The 17,438-nt window shown below is 46.2% G+C and overlaps 1 protein-coding gene across 3 annotated transcripts; it reads left to right on the top strand.

The window, feature by feature from the left end:
- Nucleotides 1-635: 635 nt before the first annotated feature.
- On the top strand, nucleotides 636-12,930 carry LOC132386394 (nuclear factor 7, brain-like). 3 transcript variants are annotated; one of them, XM_059958654.1, is made up of 6 exons: nucleotides 636-1,192; nucleotides 1,646-1,741; nucleotides 2,152-2,385; nucleotides 4,192-4,214; nucleotides 4,302-4,420; nucleotides 7,301-12,930. In XM_059958654.1, the coding sequence occupies exons 1-6, from the start codon at nucleotides 782-784 to the stop codon at nucleotides 7,333-7,335; spliced, it is 918 nt and encodes a 305-aa protein (XP_059814637.1). In that variant the 5' UTR covers nucleotides 636-781; the 3' UTR covers nucleotides 7,336-12,930. The 3 variants fall into 3 exon arrangements, with proteins under 3 accessions (XP_059814637.1, XP_059814636.1, XP_059814635.1); XM_059958653.1 differs by having other exon boundaries at nucleotides 7,245-12,930; XM_059958652.1 differs by having other exon boundaries at nucleotides 4,302-12,930.
- The last annotated feature ends 4,508 nt before the right edge of the window (nucleotides 12,931-17,438 follow it).

The raw sequence follows: 17,438 nt of genomic DNA, 5'->3' as shown, positions 1-17,438 counted from the left end.
AATTCGTGATTTAGAAAATAAGAAACAGGAGCAGGCGTTGCCACTCGGCCCGTGGCACTGTTCTGCCCCTCACTCAGAACATGTTGAACTTTGACCTCAGCGCCACTTTCCTGAAACGTTCCCAACATCGCCGAGCTCCTAAATATGTCCGTTTACTTTTGGAAACTTGTGGAGAAAACTCCAAATATTCACTGCACTGTGTTGGGGAAATTTCTCCTCATCTCAGTCCTGCTGAGGTGGCCTCGGATTTTGAGTCTGCGATCCCTGGTTCCACTGCCCAGCCAGGAAAAACATAATTCCTGCCCCTACCCTGTAAATACCCCATGAGACTGTGTCTGTCTCAGTCAGGAAGCTTCTCCATGTGAACCTTGTGTTAATGAAATTGGTGACAGTTCTTTCAGACCAGCAGCTTTGACCACAAGAACACCAGACAGTGGTCAGCACGGAATGTCCTGCAGTTACTGCAGGAGAAGGACTGGATGGACACAGTGGAGTGGTTCCCTGAGCAGACAGTCCAGACCATCTGGCAGAATGCCTCATCACCAGATCTCTCCAACGGGCAGCACGATTACTGCTGTCCTGATGAAGGGTCTCGGCCCTAAACGTCGACAGTGCTTCTCCCTATAGATGCTGCCTGGCCTGCTGTGTTCCACCAGCATTGTGTGTGTGTTGTGTGATTCCCCGAGTCTGCAGCGCGCGTAGTGGACAATCCCGGTACTGCAGGGGATCAGCAGCTCCCGGAACGCGGAAGCATTCTGAATCAGGAAGTGCTGGAGTTAACATGGCTTCGAAAGGAGAGACCGAGAGTTTGAGCGAGGAGGTGATTTGTCCCGTCTGCCTGGATTTCTTCACCGATCCGGTTACACTGGAGTGTGGACACAACTTCTGTCGGTCTTGTATCACACGGTGTTGGGAAAGGGAGGAGAGAAACTCCTGCCCGGAATGTAGAGAGGAGTTTGCTGACCGTACCCTCAGGGTGAATCGGGCCTTAGCAAATCTGGCTGAAAAATTTCGAAATCTAAACCTGAATCCGAAAGGGAAGGAAAGTAAACGTCACTGCGAGGAACATGAGGAAGAATTGAAGCTGTTTTGTGAAACGGACAGGACACTGATCTGTCTGGTCTGTAGAGACGCGCAGGAGCACAGAGAGCACCGCTTCATGCCGATTAAAGAAGCTGTTAAAATCTACAAGGTAAAAACTAACGTTAACTTAACATATTTCCTTTGTCCTTTGCTACACCTGACTCCTAACCTCCTCCCTCGTCACCATTCAGGGCCGCAAACAGCCCAGTTCCTTGGTCGATTGTCCTCTCGTATTAGATTCCTTCTTCTCCAGCCCTTTACCTCCTCCACCTGTCCCCTCCCAGCTTCTCACTTCATCACCCTCCCCCACGTCCCCCTCACGCTATCTCACCCGTCACCTGTCAGCTGGTTCTCATCCCCAACCATTTTATTCTGGCTCCTGTCACATTCCTTCCCAGTCCTAATGAAGGGTCTCATCCCGGAACACCGACTGTTTATTTCCCCTGAATAGATGCTGCCTGACTCACTGAGTTCCTCCGGCATTTTGTGTGATAATCGGGTTTGATCTCCTGTTACTTTTGAAGCATCTTTGTTTCTATTTCCTTCACTCTCTGACTTCCAGGATCAGCTAAAATCTTCCTTAGACTCTCTCACAAAAAAGAAATCAGACTTCCAGGGAAAGGAGCAGCAACAGAAAGAGAAGATTTCCGGAGTTCGGGTGAGGCTTCCTGAGCGGGATTTCTGATTTTACTGTCGAGTTTTGCTCCCTTTAATGCAGAATAGCCGAGTATCGCAGCTCCAGTGACCTGGGTTCGATCCTGACCTCTGGTGCTGTCTTTGTGGAGTTTGCATGCTCCCCCTGTGACCACGAGAGAATCCGACACATCTCAAGGACATTCCGGATGAATGGCTAATTACCGTTAACCCTGTGAAGGTGGGGAGGGTGTGTGTGAATCAGATGGGAGTTTATGGGTCAATAAGTGAGAGTAGGTTTCAGGAAAACGTGAGGGAATGGTGTTGACGGGAATGCACTCAGAAGTAGCATGGACTCCAATAGACCGAACTGAACGACAAAAGGAAACAGAGCACAGCAATGCAGTATATTAATCTTCACCTTTCATTCAACAGGAACAGTCACACAGCCTTCAGTCCCACATCACATCCCAGTTTGCTGAACTGCGCCAGATTATCACTGAGAAAGAGCAGAGCTTACTCAGGGATCTCAGGGAAGAGGAGAAGAGGATTCTCAACCCAATGGAGAAAAATCTTCTGGCTCTTCAAGAGAATATAAGGATTATTCAGGAGGAAATCACAAAGTTAAAGGAACAGATGGATCAAAAAGACAGTGTGATATTTCTCAAGGTGAGGAATTATATTTCAATTTGTTTCTGTCAAAGGGCACTGAATGAACAGTGGTCTATTTGAAATAAACACAGCTCAGAGGCCAATTCTAACAAATCAATTGCCGCTGCTGGCGATCTCACACAAGCTGTTATACCTGCATGATGCGCCCTCCAATCACTCTAATAATGACATTTTAAAATGTCCACGATATGCTTTCAGTCCTTCATTAGCAAAATATAATCTTGAAGCGATGAAACTTCAGGGTAATTCATTGTAAAGTAAGCTGCAACACAGCGGTCAAGAACAGAATGACATCCGCCCGTCCCCAGCTCAAAACTGCCCAGAACAAAGTACAGATACGTAACCTTTCCCCTTCGCCTTTACCACATCCCCACTCACGTGACGAGTTACCATAATAAACACGTAACACAGAATACAATGCAGACAGAAAACAGATATGTTGCTCCTACACACAACATTTACAAATGGCAGTAAACTGTTTCTCACCAGACAATTGATGCAACTATTCAGGGTTGTTGTTGTCCCATAATAATAAGATTATGAAGGGATTGGACACGCTGGAGGCAGGAAGCATGTTCCCGCTGATGGGTGAGTCCAGAACTAGAGGCCACAGTTTAAGAATAAGGGGTAGGCCATTTAGAACAGAGATGCAGAAAACTTTTTCACCCAGAGAGTGGTGGATATGTGAAATGCTCTGCCCCAGAAGGCAGTGGAGGCCAAGTCTCTGGATGCATTCAAGAGAGAGTTAGATAGAGCTCTTATAGATCGTGCGGTCAAGGGATTTGGGGAGAGGGCAGGAACGGGGTACTGATTATGCATGATCAGCCATGATCACAGTGAATGGCTGTGCTGGCTAGAAGGGCCGAATGGCCTACTCCTGCACCTATTGTCTATTGTCCTAAAACTGGGCTTCCACAACTTCTGTACACCCCAGGACAAAATGCAAATCTCTCTGAAATTATTTACTCCGATCATAACACAGAGCTGCTGACTGTTTCCTTAAATACCGCATTAAATATCCTTTGAAACTCCCATTAACACCCGGTTCCAGTCACAGGCTGTGCGTGTGTCTGGTGCGGAGGGTGTGAGGGTCTTTGTCAATCAGTGAGAACAAAGAATGTGACCCACACATTAGACTTATCCTCCATATCCGGTTTCCATCAGATTATGGAAACTTTCACTGTCTCTTTATTTTCTGGATATATTTCACATGGGATTATATCCCATTCTCTATCATAAACAGGCCATTAGGTCCATCTTCTATCAGTTTCCCTGCTTCACAAGCCCCCTGCCACCTACTCACCACACCCAGCAACAGTGCCCCGAACTCCCTGGTCCCTCACGTGTTTATCCAGCCTCCCCATTACAGTCACTCTGCTGTTCCATTTCATCCACTCCTGTGGCAGCGAGTTTCACATCCTCTTCACTAAATTTCTTGTGGAATTTGTTAAAATCCATCTGGAATTACATCTCCCCACAAGTCTCCCCATAAATAGAGGTACTTCCTCCACCCGCACACAATCACATACATCACTGATCTTAAATTCCTCCATCCTATCAGACTGACTTCATATCCAGATGATAATGCACAGCCTGTCCTGTCTTCGCTGTAAGTTTCATCCTCTCAGTAATGGTATGACATTCATAAACTTTCCCTGTCATTTACCCCATGGTTCTGTATTGTCCGTGTGTCTGAGTGATTGTGGGAGTGGGAATTTTCAACACCTTGTAATGATTTGGATGAAATGCAGGATGTGGACAGTAAGTCCAAGTCTAATCAGATTTGTGTTTTATTTATTTCAGGAGGAAGCTCGTCGGAACAGGAGGTAGGACAGGCTCTTTACTGAAACACTGAATGGATTTGTAAGATAGTTCAGAATAGCAATTTATAACCAGTAGTTTAATATTTACAGGATTAATGACGATGTCCAGGAATTAGCAGTGACAGATGAGACCCTACCAGTTGAAAACTTCGATCAACCCTATTTGTTGAACACAGTGCTGAGAGAAACGCTTGATGCTATTAATCGAGGTAAAACGTACAACGATTCATTTCCCCTTGTTTATGAAGCTCAATTTAGTTCCAATGTGAGGCAAAGATTGTCTGTAATACTGGGCTGAAGGGGAACTGAAGTTTATTCCACATCAACCCCACTGACTGGGAGGCATCACTGTCACATGGTCAGCTGGAGATGTCAGACCCCTGAACACACCAGCACAGGGTCACAACACAATCAATATACGGGACTGTCAGATGAACCACTGTGTTCCAAACCCAGGCAAATGCATTAACACACCAGGACATAAGTTTGGATCTACCAGAGGAGCTGAGAATTTAATACTGACAATAATATTGTCAGGAATAAAAATGAGTATCAGTGTGGTGATAGGGATTGTCAGGAAAATACACAAGTCGTTCATGTGCCCTGTGAGTGCAGACTCTGACTGACACAGGTCTTCCCCCTTCCGGATCAGCATCTCTCATTGTTGTTAGAGGCAGAAGAGGGGAGTGGTCGTGATCGGGGCCTGAATCGCCAGGGGAACAGACAGGAGATTCTATTGATGTGAACGGGACACCCGAATGGTATGTTGCCTCCTGGGTGCCAGGGTCAGGGATGGGTATCAGTGCATTAGGGAATCATCAGGGGAACAGACAGGAGATTCTATTGATGTGAACGGGACACCTGAATGGTATGTTGCCTCCTGGGTGCCAGGGTCAGGGATGGGTATCAGTGCATTAGGGAATCATCAGGGGAACAGACAGGAGATTCTATTGATGTGAACGGGACACTCGAATGGTATGTTGCCTCCTGGGTGCCAGGGTCAGGGATGCCTCGAATCGTGTCTGCAGCATTTTAGAGAGGGAGGGAAAAGAGCCAGATATCTTTGTAAATTTGTGACAATGACATTGGAAGTAAAAACAAAGAGGTCCTGAAAATAGAATTTGGAGAGCTTGGTAGAAAGCACTGAAGCAGCACCCCCAGGGTTGTAATTTCCAGATTGCTGCATGTGATACGTGCTGGTGAGGGTTGAAACAGGATAATTTGACAGATAAACATGGCTGAGAAGATGGTGCTGGGGACAGGGATTCAGGTTCTTGGATCATTGGGATCTCTTCTGGTGGAGGAATGACCTACTCAAAAGGGATGGGTCGCACCTCGACCCGAGGGAGAACAATATTCTCACAGAGAGGTTTGATAGAGCTGTTGGGGAGGATTGAAACTAATTTGGTGGGGGGGGGGTGTTGGAACTGGAGTGAAGGGATAAGACTGATGGTAAAAATGCAAAGATAGCGTCCAGTCAGACTGTCAGATAGGGCGGACAGATGAGAGGAGAAAATTGCAGCCAGTAGGGTGAGTATCAGTGCATTAGGGATGCAGAATTAAAAAGGGTAGCAGATACAGTACACCAAGTGTTATATTCCAATATATGGAGTATGAGAAATAAGGTGGATGATCTTGTTGCACTATTACCGATTGTTAGGTATGATGTTCTGGCCATCACTGAATTTTGACTGAAGGATGGTTGTAGTTGGGATCTGAATGTTCAAGGTTACACAATGTATCGGAGGAAGGAAGGAAGCCGATGGGGTGGTGTGGCTCTGCTGGTAAATCAGCAGCTAGATGTGACATAGGATTGGAAGATGTTGAATCTTGTGGGTTGAGGTAAGGAATTGCAAAAGTAAAAATGACACAGACACCAGTCATATACAGGCCTCCCAACAGTCAGTGGGTTGAGGCCCACAGATTACAACTGGAAATAGAAAAGGCTGATGAAAAGGACAATGTTATGATAATCACGGGAGATTTCAACATGCAGGTCAATTGGGAAAATCAGGTTGGTAAAGGATCTCAAGAGAGTGAGTTTGTTGAATGCAATGTGATGGCTTTCTAGAGCAGTTTGTCGTTGAGCCTACTCGGGGAACAGCTCTACTGGGTTGGGTGTTATGTATTGAACCAGAGGGGAGTAGTTAAAAGAAACCTTAGGAGGCAGAGCTCACAACATGACCGAGTTCAGCTTGAAATCTGATAAGGAGACAGTAAAGTCTGATGTTGTAGTATTTCAGAGGAGTGAAAGAAATTACAGCGGTCTGAGTGAGGAGTTGGCCAAAGCAAATTGGAAGGAGATGCTGGCAGGGATGAGAGCAGAGCAGAAATGGTGTCAGTTTCTGGGAAAATGAGGATAGATATACTCCAAAAATAAATAAATACTCAAATGGCGAAATAGTTCAACCATGGCTGACAAGGGAAGACAAGTTAATGTAAAGGCAAAGGAGAGGGCATACAACTAAACAAAAATTATTCGGAAGAGAGAGGATTGGGAAGCTTTGAAATATCGACAGAGAGGAACTAAAAGGATGATTGGGTGGGAAAAAATAAACAAGAAATTGATTTGAATTGAACTGGCCTGGTTGAAGAAGCTGTCCCGGAGCCTGTTGCTCCCGGCTTTTATGCTGCGGTACCGTATCCCGGATGGTAGCAACTGGTACAGGTTGTGGTTGGGGTGACTCTGGTATCCAATGATCCTTCTGGCCCTTTTTACACACCTATCTTTGGAAAACAAGATAGCAAACAATATCAAATTGTTTTTCAAGTATTGTAAAAAAATAAAACAGAGATGAGAGTGGATATAGGACAGCTAGAAAATGAGGCTGGATGCATAATAACAGAGGATAAAGAGATGGTGAGTTGGCCATAAGCCCAGCAACCCCATCTCGTAAACACCTAGAGCGACAAAAAAACGTCAGCTGAATGTCCAAAGGCCCCATCGCTCCGATCGGAAGGACCGTTCCGGATCGAGATCCTTCATCTGAACTGTCTCAACCCGAAATGTCGATTGTCCATTTCCCTCCACAGATGCTGCCCGACCCGCTGAGTTCCTCCAGCAGCTCGTTTTTTTAATCTTTCTCCAGGTCTAAGAGAGTCAGAGTGGAGTGCAAAACGGTGAATAAGTAAACAGTGAAAACATGCCATTAAACTGGGGATGCGGAGAGAATATTGTGCTGTGAGGAGAGAGATTCAGTGGTGATGACCGACCTGTGGTTGCAGGAAAAAGCACAGGACTGGACATTCTACGTCACAGGGTGGAAAATGTTATTTTTTTCGGTAAGGTACTGATTTCAACAGCCCTTCGTGAGAAAAACTTCGTGACTTGACCCATGTCTGTCCTGTCTCCAGTAAAAGGCCTGGTCTCCTTCACGCTGGATACTGATCAGATGTTGATACTTTTATTGTATCAAAATAAGCTTTATAAGCTTTATTCAGAATGATAAAACAATAGTCAATAGACAATAGGTACAGAAGTAGCCCATTCGGCCCTCCGATCCTGCTCCGCCATTTTGAGATCATGGCAGATCAACTCCTATCAATACCCGGTTCCTGCCTTGTCCCCATATCCCTTGATTTCCCTATCCTTGATACCTATCTAGCTCCTTCTTGAAAGCATCCAGAGAATTGGCCTCCAATACCTTCCGAGGCAGTGCATTCCAGACCCCCACAACTCTCTGGGAGAAGAAGTTTTTCCTTAACTCTGTCCTAAATGACCTACCCCTTATTCTCAAACCATCCCCTCTGGTACTGGACTCTCCCAGCATCTGGAACATAGTTCCTGCCTCTATCTTGCCCAATCCCTTAATAATCTTATATGTTTCAATCAGATGCCCTCTCAATCTCCTTAATTTCAGCGTGTACAAGCCCAGTCTCTCTAACCTCACTGCGTAAGACAGTCCAGACATCCCAGCAATTAACCTCGTGAATCTACGCTGCACTTCCTCTTCAGCCAGGATGTCCTTCCTTAACCCTGGAGACCAAAACTGTACGCAATACTCCAGGTGTGGCCTCACCAGGGCTCTGTACAAATGGAAGAGGATTTCCTTGCTCTTGTACTCAATTCCCTTTGTAATAAAGCCCAACATTCCATTAGCCTTCTTCACTGCCTGCTGCACTTGCTCATTCACCTTCAATGACTGATGAACAAGGACTCGAGATCTCTTTGTATTTCTCCCTTACCCAACTCTACACCGTTCAGATAATAATCTGCCTTCCTGTTCTTACTCCCAAAGTGGATAACCTCACACTTATTCACATTAAACGCCATCTGACAAGTATCTGCCCACTCACCCAGCCTATCCAAGTCACCCTGAATTCTCCTAACATCCTCATCACATGTCACACTGCCACCCAGCTTAGTATCATCAGCAAACTTGCTGATGTTATTTTCTATGCCTTCATCCAAATTGTTAACGTAAATGGTAAACATCTGTGGTCCCAATACCGAGCCCTGTGGCACCCCACTAGTCACCACCTGCCATTCCGAGAAACACCCATTCACCGCTACCTTTTGCTTTCCATCTGCCAAACAGTTTTCAATCCATGTCAATGCCTTCCCCCGATGCCCTGAGCTTTGATTTTACCCAACAATCTCGTATGTGGGACCTTATCAAATGCCTTCTGAAAATCGAGGTACACTACATCCACTGGATCTCCCCCATCTAACCTCCTGGTTACATCCTCCAAAAACTCCAACAGTTTAGTCAAGCATGATTTACCCTTGGTAAATCCATGCTGGCTCGGCCCAATCATATCACTCTATCTAGATATGCCACTATTTCATCCTTAATAATGTACTCTAGCATCTTTCCCAACACCGATGTCAGGCTGACAGGTCGATAGTTCTCTGTTTGCTCCCTCCCTCCTTTCTTAAAAAGTGGGATAACATTAGCCATTCTCCAATCCTCAGGAACTGATCCTGAATCTAAGGAACATTGGAAAATGATTACCAATGCATCCGCAATTTCCAGGGCCACCTCCCTTAGTACCCTAGGATGCAGACCATCTGGACCTGGGGATTTGTCAGCCTTCAGTCCCATCATTCTTCTCATCACCGTTTCCTTCCGAATGTCAATCTGTTTCATTTCCTCTGTTACCCTATGTCCTTGGCCCATCCATACATCTGGGAGATTGCTTGTGTCTTCCTTAGTGAAGTACTCATTAAATTCTTCTGCCAGTTCTCTGTTTCCCACGACAATTTCACCCAATTCATTCTTCAAGGGCCCAACATTGTTCTTAACTATCTTCTTTCTCTTCACATCGCTAAAAAAGCTTTTGCTATCTTCCTGTATATTCCTAGCTAGCTTGCGTTCATACCTCGTATTTTCTCCCCGTATTGTCTTTTCAGTTAAGTTCTGTTGCTCCTTAAAAACTTCCCAATCATCTGTCCTCCCACTCACCTTAGCTCTGTCATATTTCCTTTTATTTAATGCTATGCAGTCTCTGACTTCCTTTGTCAACCACTGAGGCCCCTTTCCCCCCTTTGAATCATTCCATCTCTGGGGGATGAACTGATTTTGCACCTTGTGCATTATTCCCAAGAATACTGGGAATTGCTGTTCCACTGTCTTTTCTGCTAGGCTATCCATCCAGTCAACTTTGGCCAGCTCATCCCTCATGGCTCCATAGTCTCCCCTGTTCAACTGCAACACTGACACCTCGGATCTGCCCTTATCCTTCTCAAATTGCAGATAAAAGCTTATCATATTGTGATCACTACCTCCTAATGGCTCCTTCACTGCGAGATCGCTTATCAAATCCTGTTCATTACATAACACTAAATCCAGAATAGTCTTGTCCCTGGTCGGCTCTCGTACAAGTTGTTCCAAGCATGCATCCCGTAGGCACTCTACAAACTCCCTATCCTGTGGTCCAGCACCAACCTGATTCTCCCAGTTCACCTGCATGTTGAAATCCCCCATAACTGCTGCGACAGTACCTTTGCCACATGCCAATGTTAACTGCCTATTCAACTTGCACCCCATATCCATGCTACTGTTTGGTGGCCCGTAGACAACACCCATTTGGGTCCTTTTGCCCTTACTGTTCCTCAGTTCTATCCACAAAGGCTCTACTTCTCCTGACCCTATGTCCCCCCTTGCAAAGGACTGAATCTCATTCCTCACCAACAGGTCCACCCCACCCCCTCTGCCCACATTTCTGTCCTTACGATAGCACGTATACCCTTGCACATTCATTTCCCAGGTTTGATCTCCCTGCAGCCATGTCTCCATTATCCCTACATGGACCACAACATCTGGATTCTCGCCCTCCCTCTCGAAAATAACCTGCACCCGATCTGAGCTGTCTCGGACCCCGGCACCAGGGAAGCAACATACCAGCCGAGACTCCCGATCTTCCCCACAAGATCTCCTATTCGCCCTCCTGACTATAGAATCCTTTATCAATACCGCTCTCTTCTCTTCCCTCCTCCACTTCCTAGTCACGGGTCCAACCTCAGTGCCAGAGATAGGACCAGTTCAGCTTGTTCCTGGTAGGTCATTCCCACCAACAGTATCCAAAACGGTATACTTATTGTTGATGGGAACGGCCACAGGGTTTCTCTTCTCTCTCTGTCTGCTCCCCCTGCCTCTCTTGACTGTCACCCATTTGCCTACTTCCTGTTTTTTCGGTGTGACTGCCTCCCGATAACTCTTATCTATCTCTGCCTCCACCTCCCGAATGATCCGTAGTTCATCCAGCTCCTGCTCCAATTCCCTAACTCGGTCTGATAGGAGCTGCAGCTGGATGCACCTATTGCAGGTGTGGTCATCAGGGACAACTGTGTTGACCCTGACCTCCCACATACTGCATACAGAGCACACCACTGCTCTAACTGTCTCCCCCATTACCTGATCCCAGATTAGTCAGAATAAATGAAAAGCACGTACTCATACTCACCGATTTCCTCTCTCCGAAGTCCTCTTGCGCCGAAGCCCGCTGAGCCAAAGCCCAGCACTCTGCTCCTGCGCACTCGGCTGCCCGCTCCTGAAAGTGGGCCGCTTTTTAAAGCCCGCGCCCGTCACCCGCGCTTGCGCAGCTTTACCTTCTTCCTCACGTATTCTCCGGGTAGGCCCGAGGGTCTCGGCCGACGTACAACGTGCCAATACCTTTACGCAATGAATTTACATTCGTTCTTTATGGGGTATTCTGTTGTCTGTTGACGCTCATGCGCCCCCTGGGGTGGTGGCCAACACGGCCTCTCCCAGTCGAGCAGTAGAGGGACCCGATAGTTCCAATGGTGTCCCTGTAGTCTGGAATGTGCCAGTCGGCAGCATTTCTGTACGACAGGGATTCCCAAACATTATTATGCCAAAGACCAATACCAGTAACCGTGGACCCCAGGTTGGGAAGTGCTGATCTCCGGACATCTCGGTGTGATGGCAGGCCAACAAGTTTCGGGCATCTTTCCCTGAGTTTCCCCGATCTTCCAGCAGCATTCGCTGTCCGTTTTCCAGCGCGCCCTGGGAACAGCCCGAGGATCAGTGAGCCTTCTGTCACGCAGCTGCTGTGGCACAGGCCCTTGCATCTTTCTCCACAGATCTTCGCCAGCCCACAGTCCGCAAAGAGGCGAGTGACCGTCTCGTCTCCACTGCAGTAATCTCGGGGCAGCGCGCTGCGGGAGTGATCTCCGGGCATGCAGCAAGGATCAGACTGGGAGGGGCCCTCTCGTCTCCACTGCAGTAATCTCGGGGCAGCGCGCTGTGGGACTGATCTCCGGGCATGCAGCAAGGATCAGACTGGGAGGGGCCCTTTCGTCTCCACTGCAGTAATCTCGGGGCAGCGCGCTGTGGGAGTGAACTCCGGGCATGCAGCAAGGATCAGACTGGGAGGGGCCCCCTCGCCACCAGACAGGCGAGGTCTTGGTGCCTGTTGGTGAGATCTGGTGATGAGGCATTCTGCCAGATGGTCTGCACTGTCTGCTCAGGGAACCACTCCACTTCTCCTGCAGTAACTGCAGGACATAATGTGCTGACCACTGTCTGGTGTTCTTGTGGTGAAAGCTGCTGGTCTGAAAGAACTGTCACCAATTTCATTAACACAGGGTTCACATGGAGAAGCTTCCTGACTGAGACAGACACGGTCTAACAGGGTATTTACAGGATAGGGGCAGGAATGATGATTCTCCTGGCTGGGCAGTGGAACAAGGGGTCACAGTCTCAAAATCCGTGATCACCTCAGCACTGAGCTGAGGAGAACTTTCCCCAACACAGTGCGATGAATATTTGGAGTTTTCTCCACAAGTTTTCTAAATTAAACGGACACACTTAGGGGCTCGGCGATGTTGGGAACGTTGCAGGAAAGTGGCGCTGAGGTCAAATATCAGCCATGTTCTGAGTGAGGGGCAGAACAGTGCAACGGGCCGAATGGCAACGCCTTCTCTTGTTTCTTATTTTCTATATCATGAGTTTCCCTTTACGCCTTGTTCTCCCTTGGCCTTCCGCCCGTCGGATCGCACAGGGGAGCGGTGAGAGCTCCGGAGATCCATCGGCAGCCGCTGCGGTTATTTCATGCTCTTGTTATTTATCCTGTTTCTGTATTTGCATTCGCACAGTTTGTAACCTTCAGCTCTCTGGCTGATCTTTCACTGCCTGCTTCTGTTATGTTTACTATTCTATACTTTTTCTAAGTATGTCCGCAGGAAGATGCTTCTCGGGGTTGTATGTGGTGACTTATCTGCACTCTGATAATAAAATTTATTTTTGAAATTTGAGTTTAGTGGATTTTCCTTTAATTCTGAGAACAAACTGTGACTGACACCTCCAGCTCCCAGCAGCAGCCCGTCCTCACACACTCGCAGCCAATCAGCGATCACCGCTGTGAGCGGGTTGCTCTCATTGGCTGAGGGTTGTCAGTGGGAGGGACGCCGGCCGGAGTTTGGGACCGGGACTGAGTGAGGCCGGAGACCGGGAGCTGCGCCTCGGGTTTCGGCTGCACCACCGGCGGGTCGTGAATCCTTTCGAAGGCAGAGCTGAAGCGACCGGCGGAGATTCCGTGAGATGTTTCAGCTACACGGAGGGTGCCCGGCCTTTCCCCGCCGAGGATCGGGGCCTGTTGTCTGGAGTTGTCTCCCAGACCCGTCCCTTCCTGCTGGGAGACGGGAGCTGCCCCGCAGCGGCTGCCGATGGATCTCCGGGGCTCTCACCGCTCCCCTGTGCAATCCGAACGGCTGAAAACCAAGGGAGAACAAGGCGCATAGGTAAACTCGTACTTTAGAAAATAACTAACAGGAGCATGTCTGGCCACTCGGCCCGTTGTACCTATTCCATCCTTTCCTCAGAATAGTCCTTTCTTTTTAAATCTTTTTATTGATTTTAAACAAACATAAATGAAACATGAATACAAAGAGCTTGAAAACACATAATTAATAGGTTAAGGTATAAATACAAATAGATGATAATAACCTCCCAAACTCATAGTGGTTACAAAAAATGGAGAAAATAAGAACCCCCCCCCCACCCAAAAAAATGGAAACAATCCTAACCGACATGGGCCATTGCATTATATCAACTATACACAGTAGCGTCAATAACTCCGCACCTCCATCCAAATAATTAAGGACAATAAAAGTAAGGTTTAGGAAAAGTCAGTTTAGCTTATATGAAAATGTTGAATAAATGGTCTCCAAGTTTCTTCATATTTAACTGAAGGGTCAAAGACAACACTTGTAATTTTTTCTGAACTCGAACAAGAAATAGTTTGAGAAAACCACTGAAATATAGTTGGAGGATTAATTTCTTTCCAGTTCAATAGGATAGATCTTCTAGCCATTAACGTAACAAATGCAATTATCCACCAGGCTGCGGGGGGGGGGGGGGGATGAACGACTATTATCCACCATTGGTAAAACGAAAATTGCAGTAATAGGATGTGGTTGCAATTTGATATTCAGAACTGTTGAAATAATACCAAAAAACCTTTCCAATAATTTCCCAAACAGGGGCAAGACCAGAACATGTGGGTCAATGAAGCGACTTCAGAATGACATCTGTCACTGGTTGGATTAACATAAGAATAAAATCGAGTGAGTTTATTCTTGGACACAAGCCCTATTTTTTCTGTAAAGTCCATTAGACATAATTTCGGAAAATACTAACATTCAAGAAATTCCTAACTTGCAAGTATCTAAAAAAATGAGTTTTATGCTGGATAGCAGTTCAAAGGACATAAAACTTATCTAAAAATAAATCACAAAAACAATGTTATACATTTTGTCTTCCACAACACAAAGGCTTGGTCCATAGAAGAGGGCTGGAAAAAGAAGTTAGATATAATAGGGCTTGATTATTCAAGCCAAAGAATTTAAGAAATTCAAACCATATTCTTAATGTATGTCTAACTATAGGATTAGTTATTAGTTTATTCGGTGAAGATAAAGCAAAAGGAAGCGAAGATCCTAAAATAGAAAACAATGAGAAGTCTTGTGCAGATTTACACTGCAAATTTACCCATTGTGGGCAAGGTACTATGACCGATTCTTGTGTCCAAAATATTAAATATTGAATATTAACTGCCCAATAGTAAAATCTCTGGTTTGCCAAACCAAAACCACCTTCCTTCTTAGGCTTCTGTAAATATTTTTTACTTAATCAAGGATTTTTATTCTGCCACACATAAGAGGATATTTTGGAGTCAATAATATCAAAACAAGATTTAGGAATAAAAATTGGTAATGCTTGGAATAAATATAAAAATTTGGGTAATACTATCATCTTGATAGTATTAATTCGACCAACCAATGAGAGAGATCATGGGGACCACCTGGTAACAAGTTGCTTTATTTGTTCAAATAAAGGTAAAAAATTAACTTTAAATAAACCCTTCTGTTTCTTGGTAATTTTAATACCCAAATAAGTAAAATGATCTGTGACAACTTTAAATGGTTTATAAATTGGAACTTGCATATTTAATAGAAATAATTCACTTATTAAAATTCAGTTTGTAGCCAGAAAAGCTACTGAACTGTGCAAGCAAGGATGAAATAGCAGGAATAGATCTCTCAGGGTCAGATATGCACAGTAACAAATCATCAGCATATAATGATAACTTATAAGTCCCTTACTCATGGGTAATACCAAAAATATTAGGTGATTCACGAATGGCAACTGCTAAAGGTTCCAAGGCAATGTCAAATAATAGAGGACTTAAAGGGCAGCCTTGACTCGTACCACGGGACAACTGAAAAGAAGGAGATCTTTGATTATTGGTAAGAACCGAAGCCAAAGGTTTATAATACATTAATTAAATCCATGATTTAAATTTCAAACTAACATTAAAATTTTGCAACGTATCAAATAAATATAGCCATTCAACTCTATCAAATGCTTTTTCAGCATCTAAGGAAATGACATTCTGGTATTTTAGATGAAGAAGTATAAATTATATTAATAAATTTTCTATTGTTAAAAGATGAATAACAGTTTTTAATAAATCCGGTCTGATCTTCAGAGATAATTTGAAGAAATACATTTTCTAATCTAGTGGCCTGCCCACTCCTTTAAGTTAACTAATCTCAATTCACCGTGTCAGACCTGGCCCCGGGTGACATAAATTCTGATGAATAGGGAGCGCAATTGACTCTTTAAAGGGACTGGGGAAAAGTGAGAGTGTGCGCAGAGAACCGGTAGTGAGGAGATGGAGTTCGGGTCCCGACGAAGAACCCAGAACGGGTGGCAGGATCGTGTGGACGGTGCAGATGAAGAGGACACTTGGCTAAGGACAGAAACGGGGTTTGTAGAAAGAGGGGGCATTGGGCCAGAGATTGTCGCACTGCAATCACAGACAAGAATAATAAGGGAAAGGAAGAGAGCCCAGATCACAGTGATAATCGATAGAATGCCACATTTACTCTCCACAATCCCTTTGGTCCCGGATAAGGCAGGCCAGAGGGGACGGATCACAGTGATACTCGACAGAGTACTACATTTACTCTCCACAATCCCTTTTGTCCCGGATAGGTCAGACCAGAGGGGACGGATCACAGTGATACTCGACAGAGTACCACATTTACTCTCCACAATCCCTTTTGTCCTGGATAGGGCAGGCCAGAGGGGACGGATCACAGTGATACTCGACAGAGTAACACATTTACTCTCCACAATCCCTTTGGTCCCGGATAGGACAGGCCAGAGGGGACGGATCACAATGATACTCGACAGAGTACCACATTTACTCTCCACAATCCCTTGGACCCGGATAGGACAGGCCAGAGGGGACGGATCACAGTGATACTCGACAGAGTACCACATTTACTCTCCACAATCCCTTTGGTCCCAGATAGTGCAGGCCAGAGGGGATGGATCACAGTGATAATCGACAGAGTACCACATTTACTCTCCACAATCCCTTTGGTCCCGGATAGGGCAGGCCAGAGGGGACGGATCACAGTGATACTCGACAGAGTACCACATTTACTCTCCACAATCCCTTTGGTCCCGGATAGGGCAGGCCAGAGGGGACGGATCACAGTGATACTCGACAGAGTACCACATTTACTCTCCACAATCCCTTTGGTCCTGGATAGGTCAGGCCGGAGGGGATGGATCACAGTGATACTCGACAGAGTAACACATTTACTCTCCACAGTCCCTTTGGTCCCGGATAGGGCAGGCCAGAGGGGACGGATCCCAGTGATACTCGACAGAGTACCACATTTACTCTCCACAGTCCCTTTGGTCCCAGATAGGGCAGGCCAGAGGGGACGGATCACAGTGATACTCGACAGAGTACCACATTTACTCTCCACAATCTCTTTTGTCCCGGATAGGTCAGGCCGGAGGGGACGGATCACAGTGATACTCGACAGAGTAACACATTTACTCTCCACAGTCCCTTTGGTCCCGGATAGGGCAGGCCAGAGGGGACGGATCACAGTGATACTCGACAGAGTACCACATTTACTCTCCACAATCCCTTTGGTCCTGGATAGGTCAGGCCGGAGGGGACGGATCACAGTGATACTCGACAGAGTAACACATTTACTCTCCACAGTCCCTTTGGTCCCGGATAGGGCAGGCCAGAGGGGACGGATCACAGTGATACTCGACAGAGTACCACATTTACTCTCCACAATCCCTTTGTTCCCGGATAGGACAGGCCAGAGGGGACGGATCACAGTGATACTCGACAGAGTAACACATTTACTCTCCACAATCCCTTGGACCCGGATAGGACAGGCCAGAGTGGACGGATCACAGTGATACTCGACAGAGTACCACATTT

This window comes from Hypanus sabinus, unplaced genomic scaffold (assembly GCF_030144855.1).
Source record: "Hypanus sabinus isolate sHypSab1 unplaced genomic scaffold, sHypSab1.hap1 scaffold_1141, whole genome shotgun sequence".
Classification (NCBI taxonomy): Eukaryota; Metazoa; Chordata; class Chondrichthyes; order Myliobatiformes; family Dasyatidae; genus Hypanus; species Hypanus sabinus.
This window is presented reverse-complemented; position numbering and strand designations above follow the sequence as displayed.

Bases quoted from the DNA above. Each gene is read 5' to 3' on its own strand.
- LOC132386394 (XM_059958652.1), top strand. From the start codon at position 782: ATGGCTTCGAAAGGAGAGACCGAGAGTTTGAGCGAGGAGGTGATTTGT. The intron at 1,193-1,645 runs GTAAAAACTAAC...TCTGACTTCCAG, and splicing joins AAGCTGTTAAAATCTACAAG to GATCAGCTAAAATCTTCCTT. The intron at 1,742-2,151 runs GTGAGGCTTCCT...TTCATTCAACAG, and splicing joins AGAAGATTTCCGGAGTTCGG to GAACAGTCACACAGCCTTCA.